This window comes from Mustela nigripes, chromosome 18 (assembly GCF_022355385.1).
Source record: "Mustela nigripes isolate SB6536 chromosome 18, MUSNIG.SB6536, whole genome shotgun sequence".
Lineage (NCBI taxonomy): Eukaryota > Metazoa > Chordata > Mammalia > Carnivora > Mustelidae > Mustela > Mustela nigripes.
The window spans coordinates 16,087,602-16,102,730 of NC_081574.1; the positions used below are offsets into that span (position 1 = coordinate 16,087,602).

At 53.6% G+C, this 15,129-nt stretch overlaps 1 protein-coding gene across 8 annotated transcripts in view; it reads right to left on the minus strand.

Moving 5' to 3' along the window:
• The window catches only part of RBPMS (RNA binding protein, mRNA processing factor), a 172,009-nt gene that overhangs the window by 16,552 nt on the left and 140,328 nt on the right, over positions 1-15,129 (minus strand). For 5 of the 8 annotated variants that reach the window (XM_059384140.1, XM_059384141.1, XM_059384142.1 and 2 more), the window contains one exon: positions 7,571-7,701. The exons of 1 other annotated variant lie outside the window; for it this stretch is intronic. In XM_059384140.1, the coding sequence (XP_059240123.1) occupies positions 7,571-7,701 (131 nt within the window). Of the gene's footprint in view, positions 1-4,667; positions 4,901-7,570; positions 7,702-15,129 lie in introns of those variants that run through there. 2 more of the 8 variants (XM_059384143.1, XM_059384144.1) reach the window with 1 other exon arrangement.

Sequence of the window (15,129 nt, forward strand, 5' to 3'; positions counted from 1 at the left end):
AAGGGCCATTAGAGGTCCCCAGGAGCCGAGCCCAGTGAAGCGAGAAGTACTTCATGGCAGAGTGCACGAGGCTTGAAGTTGGGGTGGCCCACTTTCCCATCCTGTCACCGAGCGCTGGCCTTCCCCACCGGCAGCACAAATCCTGAATAAAACATGATCCCATTCGGAGTCGATTTGCCTTTTTCCCCCTGTCAGAATTGGTTTTCTTCAAGAAGTTCACTTTCTTTTTATGAAGGCGCCATTTTGTTTTTCTAAACTTTCTCTGCTGCAGCCTTGGTTTTGTTGCCAGGGCACTTAGAATTCACATACTTTCGGATGGTATCTGGCTGCCCATTCCTAGGAAAGGAGGCTCAGCCCTGGGCGGATGGCCAGCTGGCCAAACCACAGCCTTGCCTCGGCACACACCATGGCCACACGCTGCCCCTCTTGCCCTGGGCCCTCAGGGTTCTCTTGGTGGGGTGCTGGTCTCGAGTCCCTCTACCCTAACTTCTTCTAGTGCTACAAAGGGAGGGCTCAGGAACTCTGAGCCATGCGAGATCAAGTTCTAACAAAAAGAAGGAAACAGAAGAGAGCTTGGTTAATAATGACTCCAGGCCAAGGACTACTCCTTCCCTCAGCAGGACCCCATCAAGTAGATACTCATTCTTCCTACCTAGAGAGGAGGAATCTGAGCTTCAGAGGGGGTTAAAATAAACCTGCTTAAACTCCTGAAGGTAGCACAGTGAGTGGAAACAGTCATTAAAACTGGCCTGTTTGATTTTAAAACGAGTCCTGATTCCATACCAGACCCCCTGCACTGTCCTAGTGGGACGGTCCGACCACCATTTTGCAGATAATCTCAAGGATGAGGTGGGCTCACGGACGCAGGGAAGAGATCTCACTGTGAATGAGGCCGGGGGGCTAAACTTCCCACAGGCCCTGGGAAGTTTAGCCTTACAAAGGACAAAATGAAACATGCTTCAGAGACCTGAAAGACGGTGCCCCAAGTGAAGGAAATCTTGCGGCCCCCCAGCCAGGAAGAGGCCCACTTGGAGCTGTTCTCTTGGTCATGGCAACGGTGAATTTGAGGAGTCTTGCTGGGTTCCCCAACCACGGCCAGGGCGGCCACAGCCCCAGGGGCCGCTCGGGTTTCTGGACAGCTGCCGCTGCAAGCTACCCGCTATGGTGAAGCTGGAGGCTCGGCGGCAGCAGCAGCTCTGGCCAATGGAACGCGCCATCCCCAGGCATCCTGGTGGAAGGATTTCAGACAGCTTCTGAGGAGGCCCGTGAGGACGGGCCAAATGTTTACGGCTCTCACGGTCGCACTAAGGGCTTCCGAGTTCTCCAGACACCGAACAGCAGAGGAGGGGATGAGGAGGACAGAGAAGGTAAACAGGAGGTCATCTGCTTGGCCAGGGTGAGATCCTCTGGGGTCTGGACAGAGGACTATGGAGAGTAACTTCCCAAGGCACACGAGGCAACACTGCCACCTGGAAACAAGGCCAGGCAGGACTCTAACGGAGGGACTGTGGGAAGAATGAGCCACAGAGTCCAGGGAGGAATGGGCCGGATGACCCATGGGTCTTTCTCTTCTCCAGTTTCTCTGATCAGAAAGCAAGATAAGGCAGCAGCTGGAAAGTTCAGGGACAACGGGTTTGACTGAAGCAACACACAGGAACCACTCGCTCTCTCTGGGAATTCAGCTGTTTCCCACTCTTGATCTATTTCCTGTCAGGGAGAGGTTTTTCTCCTGACAGGCGTGTCCGGGCCTGCTGCGGGGGGGAGACTTCCTCTGGGGACGAGTCCTCCCGGCACTGGCACAGGCTGCAGAGACCTCGCTGCTGGATGGAGGGTGGGTGCCGTCACTGGTGACTGTCCCCAGATGCCTCGCCTTTCTCACCTGTCCATTTATTCTTTCCAACCTCTAGCCTTCCATCTGGCCACAGCCATGAGGACTCTGTGGCTGCCTCAGTGTGGTCAAGACGCTGCTGGATGCCTGGAGCATTCGAATGATCACAGCCTGGTGGGGAGCTAGTCCTACGTTTCCTTTTTGTTGAAAATGCACATGCTCCTTTAAAAAACTAACATTTATGAAGTGCTTACTATGTGCCTGGCTCTCTTGTTCAGAGATCTCAGTTACTTACTTGGGAAAGAAAGTGTGAGAGAGAAAGCACCAGACAGGGGAGGGTCAGAGGGAGAAGCAGGCTCCCCGCTAAGCAGGGAGCCTGAGGCGGGGCTCGATCCTAGGACCCTGGGATCCTGATCGGAGCCGAAGGAAGGATGCTTCACTGACTGAGCCACCCGGGTGCCCCCAGGCACTCTTGTTCTACATGAGGGATTCTTAGGCCCACTTTACCGAAGCCCAGAGAGGTTAAGGAAGGCACTTGTTCCGTCGAGGTCACACAGCTCGCCATGACAGAGCTAGTGTCTGACCAGGTAGCTCCACAGCCCGCACGTCCAACCCTGTGCTCCTGCCAGGCTCAGCCCTCCTGGGGCAGGACCAGAAACAGCCCCGAGGTGGTCTGCGAAAGGACAGAGGGCTCTGTGCTCCCTTCAAAGTGGCAGACACAGGCCCAGAGCTCAGAGGAGGCCGGCGCTGGGAACACAGTGCCTGGCCGGCCTGCCCCAGCCTGGCCTCGTGTGGGAGGAAGCCAGAGGCTCCTAGACCAGAAAGCTGAACAAAATCAGGAACTAGACGGAGGCTGGCACATTCAGGAGAGACAGCACCCAGGGGCAGGTCCCCTTCACTGACTGACCTTCACAGAGCGGGAGCTTTAAAGGGAAAGGCACATTATCAGAGGATCCACAGTTTCATCGAGGTCTAAAAACAATTTGAAGCCTTGGGCTGATCAGCCCCCAAAGGCAAGCTCTGCAGCCCCTCAAAGCTCTGCTCTCCCAGATAATCACAAGCCCCTGGCGGCAGGATAATCACAAGCTCTGCAGCCGCTGGAGAAAGCCAGGCCTGGAGGACCAGGTCTTGGGTGGTAGGAGCTGGTGCTGTCCCGCAGGCCAGGAGGCCGACGCCCTGAATCTCCCAATTCTTCCCTTCCCTTCAAGAGATGCCAGCCGCTGGGGTGCCAACACCCCACCCATGGGCCTTGGTCAGGCTCCCGCTGCAGGACCAGCCACCCTACAGCACTGCTGAAACCTGAAGCGGCCTCACCCTATGAGTCCCAACCTCTGGGGGCTCCCCCAAGGCCACACTCCCACCTGGCCTGCTCCCTGGCTCTCCCCTGGGCTGTGTGCTTGAGTGACACCCCGTGCCAAAGCAGATCTCCTGTGTCTCATCTCAGTATTCTCCACAGGACACAGTCAGTGACAGAGGAGACGCTTCATGAAATTCGTTTTTATAAAACAGTGTAAAGGTTCAGTTCGCAGTCACCTCTTGCGGAGTCAACGCCTGGCTCGGGCGGGCGGGCGGGCGACCACACACTGCTCCTGGCCTTTCTCTCCCCCTGCGATCTCTCTTCCTTCCCTGTGTGCCTGGGTCACTCTTCCTAGGGTCCATTTTTGTACTGAGTTTGGGTTTAACCTTTATAATTTGTCCAGTGTGTCACAAGGCACCTCCCAAGGGGCACGTCCCGCCCTGGGAAGTCTGTGCTCCAATTTTAGACTCTTCTGCAGACGAGCAGGTGACGGGTTCCAGCCGTGAGCCGCGGAGCAGGCCTGGAGATCTGCCGTGACTCAGGACCAGTGAGGCCTCTGGAGGAGGAGCAGGTACCTGGGAGTGGCTCTCTCAGTCCTACTTACCTGGATGAGTTTCCGGCCCAACAAGGTGGCTCTGGTCAAGGGTAAACGCTATTCTGTTTCTAGAATGCAATGAGAACAGTGCACTTTGTTGGCTTTCACTCTGCCCCCTCAGCAACAAGACGGAATGACGGCACCGAGCAAAACTGCACGGGGACAAAAAAGGCTGAGCTGTGTGAGGGCGACATGGCGGAGGTGCGGTATGGGCTTGAGGGCAGAACTTTCCTAAACGCCGTGGACGAAACCTGCCCTCCTGTTCGCAGTGACTTTCAGAATATATTTGATATATTTCAAACACCAGTGACCTTGAAAATAAACAGGAAGATCATGTCTACAAATGTGAACGATCTTCTCAGAATGCCATTGTTTGCTGCATCAAGATGTTCTTCACCTCCACTGAGGACGCGGCGGGACCACAGCCCAGAGTCCCATTACCTTATGCGGTGACGCCTCAGAACTGGGACGTGGCATCAAGCAGGCATCTTCAATGTAAAGATGGAGATGCCAGACCACACACGGAAGCCGGGGCAGAACCAGAGGATGCGACTCCTGATCGTCAATGACAGTTCCTGCCCCTTGGGTCCTCCTTCCTCTGGATCAGGGCGGACAGAGCAGAGAACACACTTCTTCGATTCCTACAGGCTTCCGATAGCCAGACACACGATCCCTGCTGAAGCAAGATCTCCTGGCAGAGCCAAGCCACGGATGCGAGGCAGAGAATCTCCCAACGTGCAGCTCTTGACGGCTCTGGAGCCCAAGAAGGGACCAGAAGCAGCACTGAGGACGTGGCTCTGGGCCAGGTCACCGCCGGGTGCTCTGACGCCTTCTCCCACGTGGTGTGTGCTCAGCGTCACAGCCCGATTCTACTGTGATCTCAGAGATAACCTCTTAGCTCCAAACTCGCATCACCATGAAAACAAAACGCTGAAGTCTGCTTGAGATCGTTTTTGCTCTGATTAAAATTTTTATTGAAATCTCTCAAATGTTACCAAGAAATAATTTTTGCAAAACGGGGGAGGGGGGGAAGAGCTAACAAGCAAATTCAGCATGGGAGCTCCCTCTGCTGGTCTGCAGTAGGCTGGTATGTTACAAACACATTCCCAGAGACAAATCTAATTTGCTGGAGAAGTGGACAAAAGACAGGTGTGTTGGGCTTTGCCTCAGGAGAGAAACACTAGAAGAAAAAAAAAATCCAAGTCTCAAAACAGAGCACAACATTGCTAAGAAAAGCAAAATAATACAAAAGCTTCTCCAAAGACATACAGTAAGATCTCCAAACAGAACTGGAATCATCCACTAAGGGAACGCTTCATTTTTGTCTTCCCCACTGCTCTACCTCCAGTTAATAAGAATTCTCTCGGGCCCTTTGGGTGAAGGTTAAGTTCTGATTCCCTTGTCTTTGCCTCCACGTCTCTTCTTACCGGCTTCTCATCTACTTAGAGAAGAAAGATCCAGGGAGTCAGTGGAGTGAGGCCTTTCCAAAATTCCAACAGAGAGTAAGTCTTTGGTGAGCCAGCACTGAGGCGTGGAAAGAGCAAGGCCCGGGAGTCAGGTGACCTGGCTCCAGTCATGGCAGAGCCACTCGCGACTTTCAAGAAGTCTCCATCTTCTCCAGTCTCTCTCCTCAACTGTAAAACGGGCCAGACCTGCTGGATCGGTAAAGCCTCTACCAGTTCATTCTAGGATTCTCATCTTGGACAAAGACATTTAAATAACTGTATCTGTTCGTGAGCCTTTAGGACACAGAACCCAAGTGTGCACTGGGAATGACTCCAAACAAGTTTTGGGGTTGAGCACAAGGATCTCACTGACTTCAGATGAAAAGTTCCACCAACTTGAGGACCGACGTGGCGGAGCCAAGTGGATTCCAGGTTGGGAAAGTCTCAGGATCAAGGAAGAGCTCCCAGGGGAGGGTGCCAGACGGGCAGCACATCCCACTAGGTCAAACGGTTGAGTCCATCTAATCCTGGCACTACCTCTCACCTCTCTCACGATGGGCACGGGCTTTCTAATCTCTTAAAACTCTTCAGTTCCTTCTCCCACACACCCCCAGATATACTCTGGATTACATCCATTTCAGGAAGCCTGGGCAAGTTACCGGATGTTAGTAAGGCCCCAAAGCCATCATTCCCAGTCTTTTCTGGCCACTGTCCACTCTGGCTTTCCCAGGGCAATGGTGCAAGGCTCCACGGCCGATTAACAAAGCCACGGATACTCAGAGTACCCTGCACACATGGCACTTTCCATGGCATTAGGAACATTCGCCTCAACTGTCAGTTTATCTACACTTAGGCAGTCTAGGAAGAGCAGCGAAGACATATCCACCGACGGTGGGGGCGGACCCACAATCAGAGGGGGCCTCTCTGAGTCACTCCCCAAGGCCACTGCCAACATTTAGACGACTCCGCAGAAGATAGGCACAGGCTGTGTTTTATTCCCCTCTCGCTCCCCGGCCCCGGAGGAGACCGAGCGCTGATGAGGACTGAGCGGGCAGCAACAGCGAGGGGACGGGAAGGGGAAGCGGAAAGCACGGCTGAGCTGGGCCCTGCGGCTCCGAATCCCAGGGCTGCCAGCTGTTCTCACCACCACCACCTACCTTTCCCTCGCTCCTGGTATAACTTTCTACCTCCTTCTGCCAACACCGAGGGTCACCACTTCGGGGGCCCAGGCACCAAGGCGCTGTCTTTGTAGTTTGCCCGCATGGTGCCTGAGAGGCCGGGCCGTGCGCATGTGCACACAGCCCCGAGAGCTTGGCCCAGACGGCCGGACGTCTACGCAGCCAGCACCACGCCCGACCCCGCGGCTGCGAGGACAGAAGCTAGGGGCTGCCTGTCCGGGCTTTAGACGCCACCGCGGGCTCCGTGTTGCACGGAAGAGTTCTCGGTCAGAAGGAGTTTTCTGGGAAGCTGTGTATTTCGTCCAGCCTTGTAGATAAACACTAAGTGAAACACACAAACACCCCACCTGTCTGTCCAGGCCAACAGTGTTTCCGAAACCAGGCACACCTGCTTCTAGAGGAGTTACACGTGCGCTAAAACGAATGCCATCTACGTGTTCTCTTAGGTGCTGCCGACCGTCACCCCAAATCCTCGCCTTACTTCATTACTACTGCCTGCGCTAAGAGCAAAAGGGATGGCCGCATTTGTTTTCAAGGGGAGAGGGACGGTTAGTACGTAGTAATCCTTGTGAAGAAGCGAGGACATTATTTAAGTACGAAGGGAAGTGGGTCCAAAGAGAGACCTTCGCCTTGACCTGGAATCACATTCTCCACACTACACTGTACCTCCTTTTCTAAAGGTGGAAAAAAGGAACCCTTCACCTTTCCTGTAACATCTGCAAGCTAGCACACGGTCCTCCTGGAAGCTTCCACCTTTCCCCTCAGGTCGCTAGCTCTCCTAGGACACGGGAGCAGAGATCTCTGCACACACACTCGTACACACACGGACAGACTCCGGCAAGCAATGCGCCTCCCTCGGCAGCCCCTTCTGCACAACCAGGCAGGCATGACTACATTCTGGGGGACGCCTTCGGGCTGGCTGGGGGCTTGGGGGTGGGGGTGGGACCTGCGCCCCGTCTCTCGTGTGCGGTATGAGGGTGAGATCATTAGGGAAGAGAGAGGTGTCATTTGGGGCAGACATCAGGCAGTGGGTGATATCATTGCTGTCAGACGGTCCTCGAGTCCCGGAGGAGTGTCAGCTTGATTTAGAGGGGATCATTAATCTCCGGAAGGGGGGGGGGGTCTGTTAGCCGGACAGGTGTTAGTTGTACGGTGTGCTCCGGGGAACCGGGCTGGAGAGGACCGGGGGTGGAGTGAGCGGAGTCGTGGCCGATGGGCACCAATTACCTGGGCATGCAGTGAAGCGGGGTAGGTGAAAGCAGGAGGAGGTAGAGCAGGCGCTAACTCCGCTGGGTACAGAGGGTACGGGGCCCACACTTCAGGGCTACTGGGGTAAAGTGCAGGCACTGTGAGCTCATCTGCAAGAAAAGAATAAGGGAAGAGTTAGTGGTCACCAAACAGCGGCTTTCAAATCAGAAACAAAACACCGAACGACCCCGAGCCCCCCGCAGAGCCAGAAGTCAAATTACTCTCATGCTTTCAATAACCTGTGGCTTCCGGTCCCCGAACGCCAAGCAAGGAAGTGGGGGATACAAAGTAGAAAAAAAAAAAAAAAAAAAGTGGCAGGCATCTGCTGCCTGTCGGGCCTGCTGGGATCTCAGGCCTGGGCTCTGCCGGGACACTCTGATGTCCTTCCAACCGTAGCTGGGGGACCACGGGAACAGTGGGGATTTCCTGCCCCAAACCGCACACGTGGCCCACTGAGGGACAGAAGAAGAAAGAGAACCGGCAGGACACATCCCGTGAAAACCCACTGGAGAGCCTTCGGGAGGACATGGCCAGGCCACGACAGGCCCAGAGCCACGGCAGGACCTCTCTGTTGATCAGTGTCACCCTACCGACAAACAGACCATGGCCCCCGAGCACGGGGCGGCCGCTGTGCCCACGGGGCATTGAAGATGTCAAAAATGCTGAGAATAGAAGTGAAACAGCCTGGAGTGTCCCGATTAAAGTTAAACTCCACGAAGATGCAAACTAGAACATTCGCAGTTGCTGCTTACACGGACATATTTTCTAGGGGAAAGAAAGCCAGTCGTGTTGCCAACAGACTGGTCCGAATCCGATTCCACTCAGGTCAAGCTGCAGTTTCCCAGACTGAAGGGCGAGCGCCCGGGGCTGCGAGTGGATCAGGATGCGATCCATTAAAGTAACAGCAAACACATGAGGGAGCGTCTCAGCGGAGAGAAAAGTCATCTCAGTCGAGAGTCACCAGCCCGGGCTCCGAAGCAGTGATCTCAGCACACTTTTATCACCTGTCAAAGCTGCAATCGAGCCGGCCAAGCGTGCTACCCGGGGCTGCCAAAGGAGTCCGGAAAAGGCGACCGTCCTAAAGCCATTAGTGACTCTGCCATTCAGGGCTTTCCAGAAGTCTAGAGTGCACGTGACCCAAGGTCAAAAGAGTCATTTCACTCCTGCCCGCGTGTAAGGCGTGTAAGAAGCCACCCCAGGCCTGCTCATTCCGGGTCTCCCTCGTCCTCCCCAGCCTCCCCCCGCCCCCCAATCTCTGGCTCTGGGCAGGGTTTTCAGTATGGGAAAGGGGCTAGAGACAGGAAACGTTCCCGAGCGTGACATGGGGACTCTACGGAGCAGCTGGTCTTACGGTGCACAGGGACCTGCGGAGGGGTCCGCGGCGAGCCAGCAAGGCGAGAACTATGGAAAATGCGGCGGGAGTCCAGGGCCGCCGGAGGACGGTCCATTCAGAGGGCCACTCGGGGGGGCCCAACAGCGTGGAGGGCTACCCTGTGGCTGCCCGGAGCCCCCGGCTCCTTCTCTCAACCAGGCAGCTCCGACGTCCCCTTCGGCTTGGGGCGGGGAGTGCAGACTGCGTGAGCTTAGACTGCAGAGCCTCGCCCACAGGGAGGAGGACTCCTGACTCCAATAGGAGCTCAGCAGCATCCCAAGCTTTCTCAAACCGTCAGGTCGACACCACCTATTTCCAGTTCTAGGCTGCGTGGTTTCGGTCAGAGAATTCCTTACGGAGGGGTTGGGAGAACGCTTCGCAGACCCCTGTGTTTCCAGTCACGACGCGACCAGCTGATTCCCATGAGAGCAACTCTTGAGGGAGCTCCGCTCGTGGAAACCGACGGCTGCCAGAACCCAGGCCTCGGACTTTAAACAAACAACCGTTCTCAGGAATGGCGAGCTATTACTGTTGTCGGTGGTACTGTTATTTCAGCTACCATGCTATTTTAAGACATTCTGAGTCTTTTTTTTAAAAAAAAAAAAAAAGTCAAGACTGTCTCAGGACCTCGTGCACACACGTCTTAGCCCGTGTGGCTCAGCCCTGCCTACTGCGCCGGCGCGCGACTCTGACTCCGCCACCAGACAGGGCGAGGCAGGTGCAGCCTGACGGCAGCAGCACTTCCGCATGCTGTGGCCGCACAGGAACTGGCCAAGCGGGGGGTGCTCCACTCGGATCCACTTTCCTTCAGAATTTTCAAAACTGAAAGGAGAGGTCTCTCGAGCTCTGCGACCCGGCAGAGGAAGTAATGGGGATGGGTGGAGCCGGGATCTCAGTCTCAGCCTTGACGGACGGACGGACCGACTGATGATTCCCAGACATTTCCGCCCCCGACGCTGCTGAGTAACAGGAGAAGTCGGGGAAGGGAAGAGGAGGCGTGAGAGAGACGGGCGTGAAGGCACGTTTGATCGGGTCTCTCCTACCTCTCCATCACCTGCCCCTTCTCCCCGTGAGGAGTCTGGAGTGACCATAAGTGTCCGGAGACGTGCAGCGCGGAGTGCGCCGGCCAGGGGCAGGGTGAGGAAGACAAGCTCCAAAGGTGCCGGTGGAGATGTCCTGGGCGCGAGAGCCCGGGGGGAGAGGACCGCAGCGAGCAGTTCTCCCGCCACGTTTCCAAGGGTCGGCCAGGGAGAGCCCAGGACGGGAGGATCCGGGTCGCAACCAAGTCAGCAACCCTGGGGCCAGCTCTGAGACTAGCATTTAGTGTGCAGTACTGCTCGTTGGGCGGAACAGTACCTGGTGGAAAACTCTCAAAGTTGTTTAAAGATGCGCCACTGTTTTATTAAAGGAGCTTAAGAAATATCCACAGGAACTCGGTCTAAAATTTTTCAATCCGTTCAGTATTGGTCACACTGAAACAAAAATGAAAAAACCAGCAAAAGAGCAAAAGGAGGCTCAAACCAGAACAAATCCGACAGATGATGATTTTCAAAGTTCAAAATAAAAGCAGTGGAACCCCTTCTTCAAACTAATTTTTCCCAGAATCCTTTTTAAAAAAATGTTGTTTGAGAGAGAGCGAGAGAACGCGCGCACGCATGCGCACACAAGCAGGGGGAGCGTCAGAGGGACAGGGAGAGGAGCAGGCTTCCCACTGGGCAGGGAGCCTGATGCGGGGCTCCATCCCAGCACCCTGGGATCATGAACTGAGCCTAAGGCAGGTGCTTAACCGACTGAGCCACCCAGGCATCCCAAAGTGTAGCAAATTTTAGTTGACTTAGTGGTGTTGGGGTCGAGCTGGACAACCTCAACCCCCACGACAGCCCCAAAGGCCTGCGAGGGTTCCAGAGAACAGTCTGAAAACGGCTCTTAGAGCTGCGCTCACTCAGGGACTAATTGGAAAGGAAGCGCCTCTTCCAAGTCTCAGAAGACTGAGCTCACACCTACAGCTCCGGGAAACCCACCTGAGAGAAGGCCATGAGCCCCTGGAGCAGGAGGAAGAAACCAAAAACACTGCAGCAATTGGGACAGAAGCCAACAGGCTCTCCTAACACAGGCTCCAGCCCCCGAGGTCCCTCAGAATGCCGCAGGGTCCTCCAGTGCAGGGTTCGGGCCTTGCAAAGGGCAAGAAGATTGGAGGTGGGAAGTTGAAGAGGTAAAATGAAAGGAAGAAAGGGGACTAAATCAAGTCAAGCTATTTGCTCCTTCCTGCAAGCTCCCAAACCCTCTCTTCTCTGGACGACAGTGCCCAGAGTGCGCCAAGGCCGGGAGTCCGTGTTGCTCAGGGTGCGGCCGCCGCACCAGTAGCAGCACCTGGGCTCTCGGGAGGCATGCAGGTTCTCAGCCCTCCGGCAGGCTCCCCAAATGACAGTTCAGTCCGCCTGCCCGGGAAATCTCATGTCCGCCTACCTTGGGGATCCCCTGCCTGAAGCTGTCTCCTTGACTCTCTTACAGAATCATTATCCCGCATTTTGGTAGGATAGATCAGTGGATGACACACTCCCGCAGAGAAACTGTATGATTATGGACTTGCTTTGTGAGAGAAACGGGAGGGTCAGAGCAACACAGGCACAACGGGCACCGCGGGGCCAGGACAGAATCACGCCTGCGGGAAAGCCACCCTCACAGACGCCTCCACTTCACTAGGAGGCTGAGGACTCTGAGAACCCACAGCCTCTCCTGTGACGGAAGAGGGCAATAAACTGAAGGAGCTTTTGCCTTTGCATTCTCTTCCTGGTCGTCAGTACTGTGTTGAGAAAGTGGGCTCCCTGCTGAGCAGAGAGCCCGATGAGATGCAGGGTGCTGAGATGCAGGATGCGATGTGATGCCATGCGGGGCTCCATCCCAGACCCTGGGATCACGCACAACCTGAGCCAAAGGCAGAGGCTTTAACCCACTGAGCAACCCAGGCGCCCTGAGGATAAAGTTTTTGAGGGCTCCCAATATACATCTGAATAGGCCCTTTTCTTAGCACAAAATGTGCAACCAGAAGAACTCAAATTCTGACAAACAAGGACTAGAAACTCCCCCAACTCCACCTTTCCATCCCTTTGAAAAGAAAAACTGCAGTGTCTGAGGTCAGTTTAAAGCAAAAAAGCTGGGGAAGATCAGCTGGTCTGCCTTTTCATCTTGGATGAGGAAACCAAGTTGCAGAAAGGTGAAGCTTCCAGTCTAAAGTCACGGAAACAAAGATGAATGATTCCCAGAAACAAGGGCAAGACGAAAGAACAAGGGCAATCTTTAATGAACTTAACCTGCGTACAGTTGAGAACGCAAGTTCCAAGAACTTCAAGTCAGTATTTACTTTGCCTCTTGGGTATTTTCATTGGGATTGCTTGGGAAATATTCCACAGCAATCTCCTACTCAATGTGTCTGTAACTCAACACGGTCCCTCCAACTGCCTGTCCTCTCTGGTTCCAGATTTCAGTAAAAGACGCCACTCAGTTGCCCAAGTCATGGTGGCCAGATAGTTCCCCAAGGTCCTACCGAATCTGTCCCACCATCCACTCTGATCTTAATTACCATTTCTGGGTTTCTGAAAGGGCCTCCTTACCGTCCTGGAAGCCACGCTGCAGCCAGGACATTTAAAATACACAATTCTGCAATGCCACTCTCCTGCTTAAAACCCTTCTAGGATTTCTCCTTGCTCTCAGGCCAGTGTCTGAACTGTGGCTACCATTGCCCAGAAGACCACACGAGATCCGGCCATGATCCTCTTTGAGACCTGCCTCCAACACGGCTCACCACCGCGGGCTAGGACCAGCCCTTCCCACTGTGAGACCATGCCTGGTTCTCCCCCACTTCCAGACCAGGGGCATTCCTCTCTCTCCTTTCAGCTGGCTAAACCCTTACTTATTCTTCAAAGGACTCCACTTAGATGTCCCATAGGGAGGTGGAGGGGAAGGGGGGAGCACTTTCTCTTTGTTCTACTGGGTCTTCTATCTCCAGGCTGGGCTGTACCTCCAAGACTGCAAGTTCTCACTCTTTGCTCACCCAGCACTTAGCACAGAGGGTCAGCAAGTATCAGCAAATCAACCATTTGCTCTCTACTTGATAAAACCCATGGAGAAAGAACATGATTTCCAACTGGCCCTTTGGAGGCAATGATCAAATTGCAGGTTAATTCAATTCTATGTGGGAGGAAAACTAGACACAGAAAGAGGGTACATGTGCGAGCGCGTAAATGTGACTCCTTTAATAGGAATTCATCTCAATCCAGTCTTAATAACACATTATGTTTGCATACATTTTTATATACAACTAAGAGGGTATATGTCCACTATCATTTTGGATACCCATTAAAAGCTCTGTGGAGAAAAGGGCAGAAATGGGTGGTCTCATTTTATCAATGAGAAAATAACCTATCCATGGTCTCATAGTTAACTGGTCCAAACTGGGACCAGAGCCCCGGTCTGTTGTCTTGTGGCTCAGGGTCCCTTCCACATACCATCCTGCCCCCGCCCCCACTCCCCACTACTGTGGTGGCCATAGGCCCTAGGGCACAGGCGGTCTTCATTTCTAGTTACAGCATACTCGGTTTACTAGAATACACCCAGGGACAGAGTCCTTTAGGAGAGCTTGCCTGGCAGATGAAGAATTTGGCAAAAAAAAAAAAAAAACAAACAAACAAAAAAAAAAACCCAAAAGGCCCAAACATAATGAAAAATTCCATTTTTAATGAAAAAAAAAAATCAATTTTGAAAAAGACTCTTAAACAGCCAACTCTCACTCCCACATACTCACAAGCTGCTGATTCACAATTGTTAAGCAAAGCCCTCAAAAATCAGTCCTACAAGGCCGATTCTTTCAAGGACTATCCTATCCAGACACATTCTCTTGTTAGGGCTAAGAATGTAGCCCATGCTGACTTCCATGACCCAGTGACGAGCTCTGGAAGTGGGTGGACCAGAGGGTCTTCCCCAAATTCACATTTACCTGGAAACGTTTTTAAAAACAGGAATTGTGCAGGTTTAATTATTTAAGGATCTTGAGAAGAAATCATCCTGGATTTAGGGAGGGCACCAAATCCAACGACTGATGTACTTAGGAGAGTAGAGGACACAGAAAAGGTGCTGTGAAGACCGAGAAAGACCGGGACGACGTGCTACAAGCCAAGGAAGGCCAAGGCCGGCCAGTAGCGGCCAGTGTTAAGAGACATACGAGATGCTTTCTCCGCTGGAGTCTCCGGAAGGAACCAGCACTGCTGACACCGATTTCAGACTTCTGTCCTCCTAAACTGTGACAGATTATGTTCCAGCCACCCACTGGTGGTAATTTTTGTGGTCGCCCTAGGAAATGACGGTCCCAGAGAAGGTTACACACTTTCTCTGACTCCCCGAGAACAGAAGTGTCAGGGAAGAGTCCAGAGATTTGGTGAAAAGCTCAAGGGAGGTCTTTGGCACCACCCAGCACAAATCACAAATGCAATTTCCGTGTTCCGCACGTGGAGCGAGATGCCAGGGAAACCAAGAGAAATCGAGTCTGAGCTCAGCGCTCTTCCGCGTCTACCTACTCTTCATGATGGCCCTTGGCCACTTCCATTGTTTCAATTCTGAATTCTCTTTAGGGTAACTCGTTAATCTACAGCTTTGATTTCCACTCCAAAGTAGACATTCCCAACTCACCCACAAGCACACTATCGATCACCACCAAGTCCTCTTCTCACCTCCCCACACTCTCCATTACCCCATTTGTTCAGGTTCAGAGTCTCCTTCATGCCCCATATCCACACAGCTGCTGAATCCTAGTAACAGGAAAGATGACAAAGATCCTGATAACAATGACAGTAACAGCAGTAGCAGAGTAGTCACTAATGGTTTACCAAGCACATAAAATGGGCCACACACTGTGCTGGGAAGTATGGACACGGGCCCCTTCCCCACGACAAGGAAGCAGAGGCACATGGAGGTTATTAATGAACTAGCCCATGACTCACAGCAAGTGGCAGAACCAGGATGTGAACCAGGCATCTCAGTCAGCCCAGAATCCAGCCCTTTGCTTCCCTGCCTCTCGTACTCCTGCTGCCACCACCCAACTGCAGGCTCCAGTCACCTAGAACTGCAGGCTCCAGTCACCTAGAACTGCAGGCTCCAGTCACCTAGAACTGCA